General features: G+C 51.7%; 1 protein-coding gene across 1 annotated transcript in view; it reads right to left on the bottom strand.

The window, feature by feature from the left end:
- Nucleotides 1-20,399, bottom strand: part of COL17A1 (collagen type XVII alpha 1 chain) — a 44,965-nt gene that overhangs the window by 19,763 nt on the left and 4,803 nt on the right. Inside the window, exons 2-23 of the mRNA XM_084763057.1 lie at nt 18,746-18,808; nt 17,793-17,837; nt 16,832-16,936; nt 15,764-15,895; nt 14,579-14,626; nt 13,678-13,713; nt 12,684-12,731; nt 10,844-10,987; nt 9,497-9,655; nt 9,281-9,352; nt 7,841-7,912; nt 6,847-6,915; nt 5,444-5,605; nt 5,007-5,087; nt 4,453-4,497; nt 3,390-3,605; nt 2,629-2,844; nt 2,270-2,299; nt 1,887-1,913; nt 1,034-1,060; nt 865-927; nt 295-399 (exon numbers count right to left, since the gene is read on the bottom strand). Of these exons, the coding sequence (XP_084619183.1) occupies nt 295-399; nt 865-927; nt 1,034-1,060; nt 1,887-1,913; nt 2,270-2,299; nt 2,629-2,844; nt 3,390-3,605; nt 4,453-4,497; nt 5,007-5,087; nt 5,444-5,605; nt 6,847-6,915; nt 7,841-7,912; nt 9,281-9,352; nt 9,497-9,655; nt 10,844-10,987; nt 12,684-12,731; nt 13,678-13,713; nt 14,579-14,626; nt 15,764-15,895; nt 16,832-16,936; nt 17,793-17,837; nt 18,746-18,797 (1,954 nt within the window). The 5' untranslated portion in view covers nt 18,798-18,808. The remainder of the gene's footprint in view (nt 1-294; nt 400-864; nt 928-1,033; nt 1,061-1,886; nt 1,914-2,269; nt 2,300-2,628; nt 2,845-3,389; nt 3,606-4,452; nt 4,498-5,006; nt 5,088-5,443; nt 5,606-6,846; nt 6,916-7,840; nt 7,913-9,280; nt 9,353-9,496; nt 9,656-10,843; nt 10,988-12,683; nt 12,732-13,677; nt 13,714-14,578; nt 14,627-15,763; nt 15,896-16,831; nt 16,937-17,792; nt 17,838-18,745; nt 18,809-20,399) is intronic.

Here is a 20,399-nt window from a genome sequence, read left to right as displayed (position 1 = left end):
GCTTCACCCCACACTTGGCTGCGTTCCCAGCTCTGCTGCTCTTTGCGCTCAGCCTTGACCTGGCTTTGCTCCTCACCTTTTCTGGGAAGGTCACTTGCCCGAGCCCTCTCTCTCTCTCTAGGTAAGCCCCCAAATCACAGCCTGTTTCTTAGGCCTGGGTTAGACTCGGGCTACACTCCGTCATTAGTCGCTGTCTTCACGGGGTTTAGAACAGAGCTCCCACGGTCCACCTCAGTGAGCGCTAAGCTGATGGAGGTGAAGATGAAAAGACAGGCGCGCAGCTGATCCTCTTACCTCTGTCTCCTTTCTCTCCAGCCCCGGGAGGCCCAGGTTCGCCACGAGGTCCCATGGGGCCTGCTAGCCCTCTCTGGCCTATGGGTCCTTCCATGCCGGGATCTCCTGAAGATGGAAATGGCCAACCTCACAGTTAGGGCCTCATGCCACAGCCCACAGGGGCCTCTCCTCAGCAGGAGGATGGCCCAGAGCCACTTTTGTAGGCCTCTGTTGTTTCTCTTCCTCTTGCTAGCTCAAGCTAGGACCAGAGTGACCCTGTGAGTACGTGACATCCTGTCTCTGCCCCAAATCTGCAAGTTGCTTCTCAGTTCACTGAGAGTAAAAGTCATCTTTATTCTGGTTTTGCCTGGAGGCCCCACATGGCTTGCTGCCCTTGGCCACTCCTGCTGCCTCTTCAGATTGTGTCCCTAGGTCGTGTTCCTGCCTCGTCCCTTCCCTCTTCAAATTCCCTATTTAACTCCCCATCTTTCTCTGCTGTAGTCACTGCTGTCTTCCAAAACAGGATCTCCTTAATAAATGCTTAAGGAAAGAGCAAAGAGGAAACAATTGAATAGAAAAGGGGTCACTTACCAATGCTGCCTTTTTGTCCCTTTGGTCCTTCTGGGCCCGTGTGGCCCAGGGGTCCGGGGCTACCTGTGGGTATAAAAGAAAATCTCAGCCTGTGTGGCCTCCAGAATCGGGCAGCTAGGACAGAGCATGCCCAAACCAACAGCACCAAAGATCACTGTAGCTCACTCACCTGGAGTCCCTGGAAGGCCTCTGTCTCCTGTGGGGACAAAGGAAGAGGAAATGGAGAGCCTGGCCTGGTCCCCTAAGGAGCCACTAGCAGAATTCACATGGGGCTTTCAGGGAGACTGCTAAAACCACAGAGACATTATTTTTGCTTCATGAGGCCCCATAAGCCATTTGGGACATAATTGTAGTGGAAAATTGATGTTTTCTGAAGGCCAGCTACACTCAGGAGTGCTTTGTCTTACACATCTGGCTTTGGACTCCCAAACCACCAGCTGCCATTGTAAGCAGGGTCAGGAGGAGTGTGGGCTTGTAGGCCTTGGGAGGTAGACTCACTAGGGACCCAGGGTGAGTGTGCTGGGTCGGAGGTGTGTGGGGACTGCGAAGGAAAGCGAGAAGCAGGAGGGAAGGGCTGGCAAACGGAAGAACCCGATTCCTGCCTGGGATCTCGTGGGAAGTGAGTCAGAACAGGGTTAGGGATAGAGGTCCATCTTTCACCTGGACGGTGGTTCTTAGGGAAGGCACCCCTGGGTGCAGAATCCCTTGGGGGTGACAAGGACAAAAGGTTCCTGGGCCCATCCACATGCTCTTAATCAGAAACTCTGGACTCTGGGAGGGGCCCCGAATCTTTGGGTAGTTCCTTCTCACACTAGAGTTGACAAGAGCCTCCGTGAAACAAGGCAAGGAACGCTGTGTTGTGTCCAGCCAGGGGTGATGGGGCGGGAAGTCTCGTTTTCCAGCACGCATGGACTGTAACTTGTTAAATTGCTTTTCTCAGCCTGAGGGGGTTTTCTGCTTGCTTTAACCACCCCCCTCCCCCTTTCCCGGTGTTTAAGGTAAATTGTCTTTGGAATCCTTACCTTTAGGGCCTTGACTTCCCACGTCACCTAAAACCAGAAAGACAGAAGCTATGAGATACATCCAGGAGCCACTTTCTCACGCGTGTTTCACAGCCATTTGGCAAGACGCCAGCCACAAAGGAAGGTGAGGGGCCGGGCTAGGTCCCTCCAGCCCCGTCAGAGACACCCAGGCACAGGCCAGTAGCCTTCTCCTGTGTGGTGCCGAGCCTGCCAGCCCTGCTGTGGTGTCTGGAGGCAGAGTCAACTGCCAGCCTTCCACAGACACGGAGTTAGGTGACATCAGCGTTCTCCCACATGGACAAAGGAAAAGGGTTCCAATCCCAGGGGCACATGCCTCCCCTGCAGGAATGAGAAGAGGGGAAAGGCTCGGGCCACTCCAGTACCTTTTGGACCAGGGTTTCCTCTGAGATTTCCTACAAGAAAGAGTAAACCTTGAGTTAGTAGTCAGACACACACAGACATACACAGATACACACACACACACACACACACACACACACACACACACACACACACACACGCAGGCACAGGTACATGCCGTTGTTCCAACAACCTTAAACAGTTCTTGCCTGGACTCAGTTTTCCCAGCAGTGAAATGGGGTTCCCAGCCCAGCTCCGTCTTGCCTCTTAGGGTGACAGGATGGGAAGGGGAGAGGGCCAGAGTAGCGTGCCCAGGACAGGGATAAGGCCACCCAGACCCAGCGCTCTGGGCTAGCTGGCCTTGTTTCTGGCCTGTTCTCACCGTTTTCCTGTTCTGTCATCAGCTTGTTCCTCACAAACAGCCAGATTGCCTCCTGGCTGTAGCCATCGAGGCCAACTTTGCTTAGATCAGGTCCCAAGCCGGGCGCCTCGCCATAGAGGCGGTCCTTGCTGCTTCTCTCCGTCTTGTCTTCGCGGTAGAGCACCCTGGTATTTTCCAGCTCATCCACCCGGGCCTTCAGCTTCCTCACCTCCTCCGCTGTGATGGACACGTGTGGGCCATGAGTGAGGACTAGGTCTGGCACTTGCCCTGGGGCCCTGGGCTCTGGGGGCGGTGGCTTCGTCACACCCCTGGGCACATATTTCAGGAATATGTATGCACAGACAATCCTTGTGGCCAATAGTAGCCAATGTCCTCCTAAGCCTCAAGGAAGCTTGGCCCTGTCACCACCCGAGCTGAGCACAAACCTGATGCACCTTCCTCTGGGAGGTGGAGAGAGTGGTGCCAGGGAAAGAGGTGTAAATGCTCAGGCAAGGTAACGGGCAGAAAGACCCTCCAGCAGCATGGCTTTATTAAAGGCCATCATTGCACGAGCCTAGGGTGGAGCCAGGACCTTAGATTCCCAGTGACCTTGAGACTTGAGCCAGGGACCTCAGGGCCTGTTTCCTATCTGGAGGGATACTGGGTTGTGTTTGTAATCTCCAGCCCTTTTGTCCCAACACTGAGGACCACTTGTGGCTTCCAATCCCTAGGAAGGGGTAGAGGGGCCTGGGGACTTTAGGCTCCGTGGCCTTGGCACCTACCTAGGGCAATGAGGCCGAAGAGCAGACCCAGCAGCAGCAGCCAGGTGAGCAGCAGGCCCAGCAGCCACTTCCACCAGCTGCAGCAGGAGCCGCAGGGGCACCAGGCAGGTGCTGCGCCCCACGTTTCTCCCCTGCCACCGGCTCCGCTGCCACCAGCAACGCCACCGCCTCTACCTCCACCACCACCGCCGCCACCTCGGTCATAGCTGTGGTTTTCTGTGAAAGAAACAGGGAGGGTGAGTTGAGTTCAGGAGGCTTCTGCCTGGCTCCTTTCAAAATTGGTGATGTCACGTCGGGAGGGTGAGGAGGGTTTGAATCTACGTGCGTGCGGCTTTGCATGAACACAGGGATCCGGCTGGAGGGTATGTCTGAAAACCCCCAGGCTTCTGCTGTAACTCAATGAGACTCTGTGAGTCTGTGTGACTCTGGCACTTTATAAAATGAGATTAAAAGATGACCTGCTTCATAAAATGGTTAAGGAATGAGATGAAACAAGATCCTTATTCAGCAGAGCACGCGGCCCGCAGCATGGGGCTCACGTGCATCTGCCACAACGCCTGCGTCTGATTAGGGCTAAACCTACATACTCTGGCGCACTACGCCTCACTGACACAGCTCACCCTTTGTGGTTCCCACAGTGCCTAGGGTTACACTTAGTACCACAAACCTAAAAACACACTTTCAGTTCTCTTAGGGAGGTGGGAACCCTCAGGCGTGCTTCTCTCGCCGAGGCAAGGGAGGAGGTGAGGGAGGTCAGAGGGTTGGAGCAAGCGTGGGGCAGCAGCGTCTTGGGCTGTTCTGTTGTATCTACCCTTGGGGGAGACTCTGGGCCTCAGGGATCATAGAGGCTGACAATTAGGAGTTGTGGGGCCCGTGAAAAATCATTGTTGTGACGCTTTCTGTGGTTACCCGCTGCCCTCAGCCTGTCCACTCCTCTCTCTGTCCATTTCCCTTTCAGGCCTTCAGGAGGTCAGATCTGGGTAGCTCACGTACACACTGGCTCCAGGCAAGGGCCCCCCATCTTCATCCCCTCAGAGCCTTAAGGCCCCCCATTATTACTTACCTGCGGAGGTGGCCTTGCCCTTTGTGGACACAGTATTTAGGTCTCCTAAAAGTACGTACATAAGTTTGGAGCTGAACGTGATGACTGGAAGAGCACACAAGTGCACCCCCCCACGCTCACCCCCATACATGTGTACTCTCACACAGTGCATCCCCACAAACATGTACCCACACAGTGCACCCCACACAATGCACCCCCCCACATATGAATCCCCATGCAGTGTACTCCCACACATATGAAACCCTATGCAGTGTACCCCCATATGTGTGCTTCCTACATGTATACCTGCAGAGCATACCCCCCCACACACACCCCACACAGTGCAGCCACACACGTGCAACCCCCCACATGTATCCACACACATATGAACATGTATACGTATGTATTCACTCTCACATTAAAATTTCAGCTTCCCACCCAGCAAGCCCCAGGGGGATTGGATTCTATGTTCCAAACATTCTTGGGACCCCACACTGAATGTTAAGGTCCCAGAAGACAAAGAAATGCGAGGTGGCATTTTCTGAAGTCGGGTGGGCAGGATCAGACTGTCTTACCGTTCACATCTGCCTTTAGGCCTGTGTCTGCCGCATAGGCAGCCTGCTTTTCTTTTTTCAGGGTGTCTTCTGAAAAGGAAGCTGTGCACAGAACCAGTGATAATCTGGTCCGTCCTTTCCCCACTCTCCCTGCCTGCTCATACGCCCTCTCTCCCTGGGAAGACCAAGGTTAGCCTGGGAGGAAGCCAGTCCACTTTTCCCGGTCTAATCTCCTCCCTCGGGGCTATGGTCGGAGTCCCGTTGCCCACAGACTCCCCAGTGGGAGACCCCGAGTTTTCATGGCTTAGCTGCAGGTCCAGGCAGGCATTTTTCCACTGAAACAGGGTCCCTGCGATTCGATGACTAAGTGAGGGCGTGGGGCCTCCCGCGAGACCTGCCCTTCTGAAGGCGCCCCCCCACCCCCGCGTGCGCGTGCGCGCCACCCACGCTCTGCGTACTTGAAGCAATGCTGGCAGGAGAGGCCGTGAAGACCTTCCCACTGTCCTTGGTCATGATCAGGAGTTCCATCTCCTTTTTGGCTGGCACGTTGTCTTTCTCCAGAATCAGGAACTTGCAGTCTTTATGCAAGAGGTCGTCACTCTGGACACTGGTGGTGCAGGCTGTGGAGGACAGACGTGGGTGAGAGGCAAGGAAAGAATGCCAGAAGGAAGCAGAGGGAAGAGGAAGGGAAGGAGGCGCACAAGTGAGGACGCTGGTCCCCTGGTCTCTTACACAGTGGTGCTGTGAAGCATCTTGGGGTCCCTGCTGTCTAGGACTGGCCATCATGAGGTTAGGCCAATGGCCGCAGTGCTGGGTGGCTGGTCTAGGGGGCTACCTCCCTACCTGTAGACAGAGGACCTTCCTTGACCTTGCAGAAGTCTCGTTCAACTAGCTAGGCCCTTTAAAGAGTAACCTGATCGATGTGTGTTACCATCCTGGGGAGGCTCTTTCTGGCTGCCCCCTAAAGCTCTGCATTCTCATACACGGACACCATGTATACCACAGCACTTGTTTGCTTAGGAATCAACCATTCCCTGTAATTGTCTGGCGTACTTTGTGTTTGTCGTCTGCTTGCTCCCCTGGCATTGTCTTGCTCTCATCATGATACTATCCTGTCTTGTGCACCTGCTGCCCTTTGCACCTGGACCCTTGACACCTGGACCCTTGGCACCTGGACCCTTGACACCTGGACCCTTGACACCTGGACCCTTAACACCTGGACCCTTGACACCTGGACCCTTGACACCTGGACCCTTGACACCTGGACCCTTGACACCTGGACCCTTGGCACCTGGGCCCTTGGCACCTGGACCCTTGACACCTGGACCCTTGGCACCTGGACCCTTGACACCTGGACCCTTGGCACCTGGAAAACCAAACTGTCTGCTACTAAGTGAGTGCTCTGTATGTTTTTATTTTAAATGAATCAATTGTTGATTAGAAGGAGACACACTGGAATCTATGTACTGGAGAAAATAGCTCATTGCATGGGGTGAACCCAAGTTGATAAAGATTCTATAGAAAGCAGTCAAGGTGTTGGCAGCTTCTGGGGGGCTCCCTGCCTCTTACACGTTACACATAACAGAAGGGCAAAGGTTCCCTGATAAATGTGGTAGCTGGAGTGTAACAGACAGGAGGCAGGTGTTAGGGGTGGAGCTTCCTGCTCCTGGGAGAAAGATCAAGGTCAGTTCAAAGGATGCTCATCTCTATAGGTAAGTCCATGAGACCTGTGGGGTGAGTTGCATTGTGGGTCTCAGACCACCCTCAGGTTCTACCATCTCTTCCAGGACACCATGTACCATAGCAGGGCGCCTCTCCCAGTGTGCCAGCCTAGGCCCTATGAGTCGGTAACAACACTTACTAGCAGAGGTGGACACACCGGTGCTGGTGACAGTGGGTGGCTGGGGCACGTTTTTCTTCACACCATATGCTGCAAGAGAGAAAGCACCAATGAGCTGGGACAACAAAGAAAAGCGGCTTCTTGGGCTGGAGAGATGGCTCAGCAGTTAAGAGCACTGTCTGCTCTTCCAGAGGTCCTGAGTTCAATTCCCAGCAACCACATGGTGGCTCACAACCATCTATAATGTGATGTGATGCCCTCTTCTGGACTGCAGGTGTACATGCAGTACAGAGCACTGTGTACATGATAATAAATGAATAAATATTTTTTAAAAAAGGAAAGGTGGCTTCCATGGCTTGGGAGTAGTCTGATCAGCCAAGAGGAAGCACATAAAATCAACTGTCTCCAGCAGTGATGGGGGTGGTGGTGGTGGTATTAATTTCCTGTATCTTTTCCTAGTTCTTGAGCCCACTTCCTTCAGGAAAGCCCCCTTAGACCTTACTCCTCACAAATTCACTGAATTCCCATTGTTTTTGCAGGATTCTCTTACTGCATCCTGTGGGTTGGACTTCTGCTCCGACTAAGGAGAGGGCAAGTTGGATGCAGGGGCGCAGCGGCACCACACCCCTTTCCCTGCTCTGCAGAGAGGGGGCGATGGCCTGGGTGGTATACCGTAAAGGCAACCACCGAGATTTCTTCGAAGTGGCAGTGGGCTGCAGAAGAGTGCGTGGTGAGCTTGAGAGACCGTTGCCCTGCCCAGTTGGTCCGAGAGACATGTGGGAGCGAGAAGTCACAGTGAGAACGTGCTGGGTTTACAGGCTCCCCGTGTGCCTAACTCACATCAGAGACAATGAGAGATGGACGTTGGCGTCTCTAGGCTGGGAGAGGGCGCTGGTTTATTAGTGGGAAAGGCCTTTGGTCCTTCTGGTCGCTTGTGAAAAGGTATGTTGTGGGTTGTATCGTCCAAGGGCAGCCCCCCCCCCAAGTTCCTAAGCTCCGACCTTCCGCTACCAACCTGTGGAAGTGGTGGCTGTGCCGTGGGGTAGGACAGAAGAGCTGGGGCCCAGGTTGTTCTGCATGCCAAACACTGAGAGAGAAAGGGAGGACAGGTGACACGCGTGACTTGGAGCATGCCCTGTGGGTGCTGGAAGGCCCCCTGGAGGCCCCAGATCATTTCCGTGAGAACTGCTTTTGCAAAACGTTCTCGGTTTTTGTTGCTTAGTAACATGGCCATCTCCCACCCGTAATAAACTCCATTAATGACTGTTTCAGAGTAAGAGCCATGCAACCTAGTAGCACGAGGTTTGTTTGCAGAGGGTCTGTTGACTATTACTGCCTCCCTCAAAATCCTAAAATGTCCTGCCCTGTAGCTGCCTAGGACTGGTTGGTACACATTGTGAGGACTGAATTCAGACCCACTGGGCTGAGAAGCACTCACATGGCAGGTGTCTAGCTTTCCTTTCAACTCTTCTGGCTCAAGCACTTAAAACTCCCTGGTCCCCCACCCACTTTTAAGATAGCATATCTCCCTCACACCGTATGCTGCAAGAGAGAAATCACCAGTGAGCTGGGCCAACAAGCGAAGGTGGCTTCCACGGCTCTGGAGCAGTCTGATCAGCTGAGAGGAAGCAAGTGAAATCAACCGTCTCCAGCAGTGAGGGACTTAATTTCCTCTATCTTTTCCTAATTCTGAAGCCTACATCGTTCAGGAGGTCCTCTTAGGCTTTACTCCTCACAAATTCACTTAATTCCCATTGTTTTGTAGGATTCTCTTACCGCTTCCTGTGGCTCAGATGCTTTACTCCCACTAAGAAGTAGGAAAGTTGGATGCAGGAGCACAGCATCACCACGCCCCTTGGGTCTGCACTGGGGCAGTGGCCTGGGTGGTACACTGTATAAACCACCACTGAGCTTTATTTGAAGTGGTTTATTTAAAGACTCTCTCCCCTTTTGGGTTAGCGTATCTCTATACAGTCCTGGAACCCACTACATAGATCACTATGATCTTGAACTCAAATATCTACCTGCCCCTGCCCCTGCCCCTGCCCCTGCCCCTGCCCCTGCCCCTGCCTCTGCTCCCTGGGATTAAAGGCATGTACCACCATGCCCTGCTAAATCCTCATCTCAGTTTTGACTCCCAGGGCTTGTGGTTGTCAATTTGGCTACTTGACATGGCCTAGAATCACCTGAGGGAGATTCTCTGTGACGGACTGTCTCCCTCAGGTTGGCCTGTGGAGGACTGTCTTGATCGTCTTAGCTGGTGTAGCTCGCAGTCCCTCCGTATGGAAACTCCAGTCCCAGGCGACCCAGTGCCCTCTTCTGCCCCCACAAGCACTTCACACTCATGGTGAGCAAACACGCATGCAGACAAAATACTCATCCACACAAAATAAAAATAAATTAATTCCTTTCAAAATAGCATAAGCGGAAAAGGTGACAGGATGGCAGTACTCACCCGAGGAGCAGCTGCTGAGCCCGGGATGCAGGGTGGGAGAGCAGGACGCCATGTTATTTGGCACTCCGAAGACTACAGGGGGAAGGAGAGGGCAGGTGAGAGCAAGGCTCAGGGCCAGGCCCTGGGGATGGCACACACCAGGGAGATCTTCAAGAGCAGAACAGAGCTGCCACCATCCCCGTCTGGGAGGAGAAGCCATGTGTGGCCTACACCTACCTGATCCTGCTGAGTAGGCGTTGGTGTTGAGAAGGGACGAGCTCTGGGCCGTCATGTTGTTGTGATAGGTCCCCATGGAGGACCCTGCAGGCAAGGTGGAGGACCACATGTGGGGGGGAAGGTTGGTGTCCACGATTGTCGCATCGTAGGTCCCTGATACTGGAAGAAGAAACACACACACTTTACTGTGAGAGAGAGAGGAACCCTCTCCTGCTGGGGGAACTTGGTTGCTTGCCTTTCTGGGGCTTCCCTGAGTTTGGCACCTAAGGTCCCATATCTCAGGAACCCCCTCAGTTCGGGACAGCCTGAGGCACTGAGTCACTCTGCTTTTGACGGAATGAAACACTTGATCTCTTAGAGCACAAAATTCTTACCATTTCTTGCTGAAATTTGAAATTAATTTTGCTTCAGTGCCCGTTCACTGTGTCTTCTTCTAAAGCTGTTCTTTCTAATCTTGGTGCCTTGTCCCTCCCAATAAGAACGACCCTTGTTGCTTTGCCATTTTCAAAGATGCCAAGGGATAGTTCATGTGGAAGCTACTTCTGTCACCCTAGAAAATGTGGGGTATGTATCCGACAAATAAATCTTTAAAGGCCTTCTTGCTTAGATCCTGGTGAGCCAAGCTGACCCACAGGCACGCTGTCCTTGGCAGGGCTTTTCATGTCTCTTCAAATCTGATGCCATTTCTGCCTGTTACTGTGGGAGAGGGAGCTGGCCACACCATTGCTAACATGCGAGGAGGCTTGGTTGTATAGGGAAATCCTACAAGGAAGGTCACACTATCAAGATGTTCCAGGAAATCTTCATCCACAGAAGATGTGAATTCTTTCCTCCTCGCTGTCCATGACTCTGCAGGCTTCTCTTCTTGTCATCTGAAGAAGTATTTCTCTCATGGAAGATGCACGCTCCATAAGGCTGCTGAGTACTATCTGCCTCACGTGACCCTAGCGCTTGCTATCCTGTTCAACTCCTCAGAGACCTTCCTCTCCACCAGGGTGTTGACTACGCCTCTCTAGTCTAGAGCTTTCCCTCAGGGCTTGACACAGAGTAGGCCTAGGGTAAATACTTCATTCATGATGATGTAAACACTACAACTTTCCTCTCATTCTTCTCTTGGGGAACCTGGCAGGCACATCCAGGACTCTCAGAGACTTCTGGGAGAATCTCAAGGATGGAGAGCTGGGTACCACATCTTCAGAAGACGTGAGAAAGCTCTGCCCAAGCATTCAGGGTACAGAAGAGCAGATGCTCAGTACTTTTCCAAGTCTGCCCAAGCTGAAAGCTCTTCAGGGCACACTGTCACATTGTCCCCATACCCCCATGGCAGACTGGAGCTGCCAGGCTTACCTGAGTGGGAGCTCGCTGTCACCATTTTGGTCTCTACGGTGCCTTTCTTGGGGATGGGGAGTGTGTTGGAGGTGTTCCTGGTAGGGCTGGCACTTGCAGATCGGCTCCCCTTAAGCAAACGCTTGACCTCATCCAGTTCTGTCCCTGTGAAGAAACCCAGACTTTCCCGTGAGCCCCAGCATGCTTTCCTAAGTTCAAAGGTCAGGGAAGGAATATTGAAGGCGTCTGATATCAGAGAGGCTGGCATCTGCCTCATTCGTGGGGACACTTTCCACCAGCTTTCTGATTTTTTTTTAATTTGGCCAATTTATAGCTTTTATCAACCTGACAGTTTGTAGCCTTAACAGTCTCATGAGGAGCTCCAAGTCCTTGGGAGACAGTTCCTGATTTGACTTCGTTAGGCACCACAGTGGTGACTGTGACTGGAAGACATTGTTGCCTGGCTTTGGGCGAGCTAGGCTCTTGAAGAAACTAGCTTGTCAATAGTCTTCCCTCTGAATACGGTGTCCTGGATGACTTGGTATGCCAGCCAGTGTCAAAGGGACCTGAGGTTATAACTCCTAAGCTGTTCACGGCACCTGCACTCACGTGTCCACCCGGCAGGCACTATGTGTAACACGGAGAACTAGTAGAACCCGGTTCTGTGTCCCTTCAGACAGGAAGGAAAGGGAGGGAGCATGGCAAGGACAATGAGCAGGTGACAAGCACTTGTCAGACAGAAGGTGCTGGGAACCGCCCTGCCTCTCTCCCCAGAAAGCTCCCTCCTTTGGGGTGCAACATCTCTAAGCCCGGAAGGACTCTGGTGAGAAAGCGTTAGACCTGGAGTCAGACCCTGTGGCGAGGAGTCAAGCTCTGAGGCTAGCCTCTTGCAGCCTCCTGGCCTAGCCTCGCTCGGGGCTCCTGGGCTAGCCTTGCTCGGGGCTCCCGGGCTGCCTACCAGCTCTTTGTCCTTGGATCCTATCCTAAAAGTCAGCATCATTTCAAAATGTTGCTGAGGAGCCTCTCACAAGGGCAAGAGGAAGCTAAAGTAACCAATTCAAGGAGACTGGTTGATCTCCGACCTTGGAGATGAAGTTAAAAACCCTTATTTTTGACTCCCGAACCTTCTCTCATCTGAACTCGCCCATTGTGACTCCGTAGAGAACTGCCCTGTGGTGCTTTCCAGTCAGCTTTATCTTCCCAGCCTGAGCCTGATCCATCTGTTTCTCTTCAGCCGACCCTAGCATAGGAGGGCTTCTCTGGCCCTTCCCTCTCTCTCCATCTCCCTGGTCTGTGCTGCTTTTAACACTGAGCTGTGGACATTGACGGGTTTTCATGATTTCCACATTAGAATTTGAACTACTAAACCAGGGACCAGGATTGACTTACTCAGCAACTTAGCTCTGCAACCTAGTCCAGGGGCCCCCACGCAGGAATCTCAGGATGGTTGATGATTGAGTACATGTGTGAACACACACACACACGCGCGCGCGCGCGCGCGCGTGTAGAGAGACAGAGAGACAGAGAGACAGAGAGAGACAGAGACAAAGAGAGACATAGACAGAGAGTCAGAGAGAGAGAGAGAGAGAAGAGAGAAACAGAGACAGAGAGAGACAAAGAGAGACATAGACAGAGAAGACAGACAAACATACACAGAGAGAGAGAGAGAGAGAGAGAGAGAGAGACAGACAGACAGACAGACAGACAGACAGACAGACAGACAGACAGACAGAGACAGAGAGACAGAGCAAGACACAGAGAGCGGGCGCGCACACTAGCCCTGACCCTCAGCACTATGCTGCACCTGGTTTACTCAGGGTCTCCTAGGCACTCTAATGGCAGCAGGATTGTGCCCACTTACATCTGGTGGATGGCGATGCACTCTGCAGTCGAACTCGGATTTCACTCTCTGTACAAAGGGAGAGAAGAGAGAGTGAGGCTGTGGATGATGGAGTCTGCATCACTGTCCTGGGCCCTGACTTCTGAGCAGAGCATGCGTGACTCAAGGGGCTGCTTTGTGATTTCTGAGTCCATCACCGGGGAACCTAGGTGTCCCTACAAACGGGATACCCCTCCCCCACCAGTTGCTGATTGCACACTACGAGGCGCCTGCAACTTAAGAAAACTCTAGGAGCAGCAAGGAGGCATCATAACACTTAATCGCTACCCACTTCAGAGGTGTCAGTGCCTAGCATCTTTCTGCCTCTGAGCTCACTTGAGGTAGGGGCAGAATTCTAAAACCTCCAATGTCCACTTAGTCATCAGAACAGGAAGTCCCTAAGTGGGCAGTTTAGCAGTATTTGCTTCATGTAGAGAGTGGGCGTCTCTTAACAACCATCCCAAAGCTGTGGGCGGCTGGTGTAGTGAGACACAGTGCGAGCATAACCTGGTCACAAAGAACGCTCTGAGCCCGCGAAGGACTCTGCCTTCTGCCCAGCTGATGCAAGGCTCCTGTGCTCACTCAGGGCTTTGCGTGGGTGGCTTTTCCTAGCGTCTTCCTCGCCTCTATCAGCTCTGGATGATGAGCTTACAAAAATTGTCTCTCGCAATACTTTGAAAGAGAAGGACTTTTGCCTGTCTTGACTTATAGCGGCAGGCAAAGCACATCTGGGAGGCTAGCTGTAAAGACAGATGTGGCATCTGTAATGCCTAGACTGCCACTGTGCGTTTGTTCTGTTCGGGCATTATCAAATACCCCATGCTCATGGAGTTGGCCAAGATTCTGTAAGTAATCTAGACTCCTCAAGGCGGATGCTGTGTCTTACTTACTCTTCTATGTGGGGCCTTGCTGGCTCTAGGCTGGCACGTGCCAGCTGCTCAGAGTGAACTGGACTGAGTTCAGTGATGGTACTCACCTCGTGTTTGGCTTCGTCCTCTGGTTGAAGAAGATGCTGAGAAAGAGAGAAACACGGTCTTAGGCACACAGAAGAGTTGGCATGCTGAATATTTTGACACTTGGGGGTATTTTCACAATGTCTAAATCCAAACCAGGATGGGGGATGGTGGTGAGGGGGATTTCTTTATAGCAGATGCTGAAAACATGATTCCCATCTCAATGCAACTTAGCTGAGTAAATGTTGAGTTAGCTAATGCCTAGAGCACTGTGTCTGAGGGGTGTGTGTGTGTGTGTGTGTGTGTGTGTGTGTGTGTGTGTGATGTATTTGGACCAGCTGAAAACATTGTCAAATGGACTCAAAGACTGCTAAATCTTTGTTTATTAAAGCCTGCCTCAGTTTTCCCAATGTAAGCAAATATAGAAAATTATAATCATTGCATAATCATCACTGGTCCTAACCTCAATTCATCTGTACATTGAGGTTCTAAGAATGCAGACCTAAGACTTATGGTCCCGTGGACACACAACTTAGGGTGACACAAGTGTATGATGTGGCCCTTGGAAGGGAGGTACGGAAGAGGAGCTGGGATGTCTGGCATTTGTGACTGTGACTGCTGCTCCTCCTTGGTGGCAGGCCTCTGTGAAGCCCATGGAAAAAAGGATCTCTACAGTTCTTCTTAGCCTCAGGGGCTTGTGTGTTCTAGCATGAACCGTGTACAAACAGCTTACCATCTTAATAGTGTCATGAGCAACTGCTGATGGCAGCAAAGTGACTGGCAGTCTCCCTTAAGATGCCTCAGAGTGAGGGGGACAGCAAGTCAGCAGGAGCCAAACTCTTTTAGAAGCATCCGTCTGGCTCCCCATCCCACCATTAGGGCCCCCATTAAAGCATTTCATGAAAAAATAAGGAGAGGACTTACCAAGTTCCTTCCGTGGATACTCAGGGGAGGAGTTGCCACTGGAGCTCCCTGGAGAGGAGGAGGAACACAGTACAAACGGTTACTTCCCTCCTTATGGCTTCCTGGGGGCAGGGGTGCCAGCTACAGCTTGTGAGCTCCCATAGCTGGAAGCGGTTCAGGAGGTTTCCAAGTAGAAGTCACCTAAGCTGGGGCCTTCCTCCCGAATTTTCTGTTTCAACTGTTGGCCCCAGCATGAGCCCACTCTGCCTTTGAAACCCCAGTGGGATGGCGAGTTCCAGGTTCTCCTTCCATTTCATCAATGGCAGAGCCTGCCCACTTTGTCTCTTTTATCTCACACCTCCAAGCCTTCCTTCTCCTTTGAGTCCCTAGCCCAGATTTCTTTCTTCTTGACTATTGAAGATTTCCTTTTAACTTGTCACCTATCCCTGGCTTTCTGGGGGCTCAAATATGATCCACTGTTTGGCTCAAAAAAAAAAAAAAAAACCTCTGTGTCTTTTTATGTGGAGATTAAAGTCTAATTCGGGCCTCCCAATCCCTTTTTAGCTTTGGACCATCCTGTCCTTCCATCTATGAATGTCACCAGCATGGCAAGGCTTAGGTACCACCACCTCCACAGAGTCGTCCTTGATTTTCTTAGTGGAAAATAGTGACCTCTATCTACTCAGTGTCACTGCTTTTTCTATCATCTTCAATTGTCTATAGATTGTAAGGCCCCTGAAGACAAGACCCATAAGGCATTTTGTACAGTGTAAAATGTAATAATGTCCTAGTTGAAAAGTGACTAAGTGGATTAAAAAAATAATGAATGAGAGAGATAAAGGAATGTATGTAAATGAATGCACGAGTCTTCCACTAATGTGAAGAGTCCATAAGGGAAATCAAGAAGGGAAGAGAAAGGTGGAGTGGAGTACAGACACCAGAGAAGCCAAGAAGCCAGCATGCCCAGCATGAGGGAAGTCACACCAAGAAGGACAAGGGGGGTCACACTAGGAAGGACAAGGGAAGTCACACCAGGAAGGACAAAGGAAGTCACACCAGGAAGGACAAGGGAAGTCACACCAGGAAGGATGAGAGAAGTCACACCAGGAAGGATGAGAGAAGTCACACAGAAAGGATGAAGGAAGTCACACCAGGAAGGACGAGAGAAGTCACACCAGGAAGAGATCAGTTCTTTTCTGCAGATACCTTCATAAGTTCCATGGCGGGTCATGTGAGTTTTCCTTTCAAAGGTGGAACCTGGAGAGTTGGGCAGGGTAGAGGCTGGTGAGTGAGCTCTCCTGTAACTGGAGGTGGAAGTGTTGCCTCGGAGGCTTCCACCTGCAATTGGAAAAGAGTGTAAATCCTCGTGGTACCACCTCACCGGAGATGAACTCACTACATTTAAACTTGGTCTCCTTAGCCAAATAACCCTCTGGATACCAGAGAAGGGTAGGTGACTCTGGGGGACAAGGGAATGGAAGGCAGGCTGGCTGCTACTGCCTTTTTGGGCAGACACTGAGAGGTAGGGTTGACACACACACACACACACACACACACACACACACACACACACACACAGTGTGTGGAAGTGGTAAGGATGCTGTGCTGTTTTTGAGGACGTGATGGATCACTGGCCCTTGCTCAGGGGGACTAAAGGTAAGCTTCTAGGTAGGCCTTTCTGGTGGTGGGTTTCCTTCCTATTTTCTCTAGCGTGTCTTAGTGGCTTCCAGGGCTGGATATATGAGTGTGCTTGGTTTTATCATGCTTTTTTTTTTCATGTGAGAGACTGCCTCTCCCCCCCCCCCCCCAGGGAACAACAGGTTCATGCTCGGAGGTTGGCCAGCAGAATCCTGCAGCATGGACTGCATGTCTTTGGAGCCTCTCAGCAGAGCAACCCAGTCTGCACACTTCATCATCCATTGCTGTCAATCCGGTTATAAGCCTTAACCGAGCACAGCCTTTCCTAAAAGATGTGGCTTGAGCAGCGGGATCTAGCCAGAGGCAACCATCTCTGGAAGGCTTCCTAACTGGTGAGTGTTACCTGCCCTGGAGAAGTGAGGAAAACTGAACCCACTTGACTTAGGTGATCAGTGCTGATGAGTGAAGAGTCAGAGGTAGCTTCCCTTGTCATTTGGGTAACCCTTAGGGGAGTGTGGAATGAGTGACACAGACAGGGTAATGGTCCCCTTCGGGCACCCACTGGAGCTGGTGGATTCCCACGGTTTTCTCATTGTTCTCTATCACCCCCTGCCCCTCATACCAGTAGCCACTTACTTGAGTTGATGTAGCCGCTGCTGCCATGAGTCAGGCTTTGTTTCTCTAGCCGACTTCCACCACCGAGAGAGCCTGTCTTAGCGTAGCCGTTGCTGGTACTCCCTTCTGCAAAAGCAGATGACAGCCTCAAGGCGGGTCTAGGCCAGAGGGTCTCCTCATCCTTCTCTCCTGTCTCACCACGATCCTGCTCTTTAACCACACTCCAAATCCCAAGCTGCCCCTCCCCCCCCCCCATTTCTGTTCAATACAGACATCTGGAATGAATATCCTGCGTGGTGCGAAGGAGAGCTTTCTGGTGGAGCACAGAAAGTCCTTCCGCAGGAAAACCAGCCAAGGCGGCTGAGTGTGCAAGCTCCTCCATCTCAGATGAAGGTTGTTGGGCTTGCTTCTTTCAGATGCCTGATCAGGGCCCAGACACCGCAGCTGCTAGGACTGCTGGAAGGACAGGAGGGGGCTCAGGACTGGATGGGTGGATCCTCCTATTCCAAAGCCCACGAGGGCCTAGGGGTAGTGTTGGGACTTGGGACTTGATGTCTGCTGTTAGAATCCACCATTAAATACTTAGGAACTCCTGGACAAAAGTAGAGTGCTCACGGAGGACAGCGTTTCCAGTATTTTACTGACTGGAATAGCAAATCCATAAAGAGAGACAGCAGATGTAGTTCTTAGGGGCCAGGGAGAGTGGAGAAGGATGGACCGTGGCTCGGAATAAACAGGAGGGTTTATTAGAAGGAGTGGTGCAGATGTCCTTAAATTAGACTGAAGCAAGCAGTTGCTGTACACTCCAACAGTGACCCACACAACTCAAGCTGCTGTGGTGTTTAAATCCACATCAGCATAGCTGCTAGCAAAGGAACATATTAAAGAGAGAGCGGCTTTCTTCTGTGGAAAAATGAACGCCCGAGTTCAAGGCCACAGCACGGCGCCTTCCTGCGGGACTGACCGGGACAGAGACACTTACTTGGTGGTAAGGATGTGAGTCTTGTGGTTACTGTTTCCGTGACAACTGGAAAAGACAAAGGAAAGAGGAGATGCTGTGGCATGTACTGACACAGCTGGGGTTTGGCAGGGCCTGGTGTCTGCCCTAGGTTAAGCAGTAGGATCAATAAAGGTTTCGAATAGCTGTGTCTTATGACGAGGAATCTGAAAATATGAACACTAACGGTGAGGCTTAATGTATCTAGAATGTAAACTTTCTCTTTGGTGCCAAAAGAAGTTACTCGTTCATCGGAAGGATGAGTTGTCTAGCACCAAGGCCTCTCACTGACCGCTCCAGTCCAGGCCTAGCTTTGCATCTGAAACAGGTCCAGACTCCCTTTCCTTATAGACACACACACTATCTCTGCTCTGTTCCTTTCCCGGATTGCCTGGGCCAGCTGGAATCAGCATCCCGGCTGATCTTACTCTGTGTGTCCCGATGAAGCTGGGGGGTTGCCTCTAGGGTACCAAGATTCATTCAGGAACCCTCAAGGGCATGCATGAGTGAGGGAGGTGTGGAGACGAGGCGCAGCCTAAGTAAAGCACTTCTGGGAGGGCTCTGTGACATGAGCCACACATGAAGCCCAGAAGCAGACTTTGAGGAATGTCCCCTTACATCACACAACCTGGAGTTTCTCTAGTGTCAATCGATGGCAAGTATACAGAGACGCTAAGAGCTTCCGGTGTCTGAGAAAACACCAGTCAGAAGCAGGATCTCGTTCCTCTGGTGTCATTCTCTTGAGGAAGCGTAGGCTTTGGGTGGATTCCCAAAGCCATAGGAGAGCCAAGTCTTTGTCTGACTGTGGCCGTTAACACTACCTCCCTCACTTTTGGGCCTCATCTGGCTGGGGCCACCATGTGTGTGAGCACGCATGTGCCACAGCACGCATGTGCAAATCAACAACAGACTGAGTACAGGAAATCGAACACTCTTACTTCTTTCAGTGACTTCAGTGCCGTCTCGCTTGTTTTTCTTGGTCACATCCATCCCATAGCCACCTGCAGGAATAGAAGCCATTGCTTTCAGCAAGTCTAGATCTTACCTCACACACACACACACACACACACACACACACACACACACACACACACACACACGTATGCACTCACTAATACAAAGCCTGCTTCCCAGCACACAAAGCCTAACTCTTGCCCCAGCCCCCATTCCGGCCATTGATCTTAACAGATAAAATTCAGCACTTCCCTTGTGTGGTCCTTTCAGGATCTAGCAGGATAGCTTGCCCTCTGCGGAGCATCCGAGGGCTTCAGCATCCCAGGTACTCTAACCTTCATCTAACTGTAACATCTACGCTTTGTCTGGGCTACCAATGACTGCAGGGTGTGTGCTCAGGCGTTGTGGCATTGACTAGTGCATTTTTAGGTGCACTGCAGTGTTCTGTGTTCTGGGGCTGGGAGACAGCTCCGTGGAATAAATGCCTGTGAGACAAATGCATGGACCAGATTAGATTACCCAGAACCCTCACAAAAGCAAGGCAGGCATGGTGGCGGCTTGTAATCCTAGCACTTGAGAAGCAGAGACAGGGGATCCCCAGGACTAGCTGGAACTGGCAAGCCCCGGGCTCAGTGGGACACTCTGCCTTAATAAATACAGCGGAGACTGGTGGACGAAGGCACCTGCTGTCAACGTTAGGCCTCTGCATGCATTTGTGCACACACACACATTTGAGCTGTGCTCTAGGTGGAACTCTGAATACATGACCTCCAAGCTGTGTTAGTGTTTGAATGTGAGAGCAGTGCTTGGTGGGTAAAAAAAATCACACTCTAAGCTTGCCTAATCTTAACTGTTGGCAAACTATGAAGTGTGCTCTTCATAACAGTCTAACCCCAGAGACCTATACGCAGACACAAGCAGGACAGTGCCAACGACAGCCTTATTCTTACTGTACTTTGGAAGGGGAAAAGCTCTTGGCGGCTGTGTTTGCAAGCACAGGCGGTTGACAGGGATGGTGGTGAGCTACGGGAGGAAGGTTCACACAGAGGAGTGGCCAGGAAGGGCTTTCCAATGGGGCTCTTCTTGCCGTGGTGCTCAATAACATCTCGTGGGAGGACCCCAAACCTGGCTGTCCCCCGCATTTCTCTCCTTCTGCTAGCCTTCTCTCCCCAGCTTTATCTTTGGTGCAGCGATGTCTGGATTGTAGAACTGGAACCATTTCTGCCCAGGTGCTCCCTGCTGAGCACCCTCCTGCACTCCTCACTGCCACAGAGCTTCCTGTTGCTTTACAGCTTTGGCACAGGGGGTAGTGGGCCACATCTACAATATGCTTTCTGTTTTTCATTTTATTTTATTTTTTATTCTGTGTATGGATATTTTGTCTGCTTGTATATCTGTGTGCCATATGCATGCCTGGTGCCTGTGGAAGCCAGAAGAAGATCCTCTCAAACAGGAGTGTGGATGGTTGTGAGCTGCCATGTGGGTGCTGGGAGTCAAACCTGGGTCCTCTGGAAGAGCAGCCAGAACGCCTAACTGATGAGCCATTTTTCCCCAGCCCCACAACATGGTTTTGGTATGTTTATTTGGTTTTGGGGGGCTCTGTGTGTGTGTGTGTGTGTGTGTGTGTGTGCGCGCGCG

This window comes from Acomys minous, assembly GCF_964271855.1.
Source record: "Acomys minous genome assembly, chromosome: 2".
NCBI lineage: Eukaryota > Metazoa > Chordata > Mammalia > Rodentia > Muridae > Acomys > Acomys minous.
This window is presented reverse-complemented; position numbering and strand designations above follow the sequence as displayed.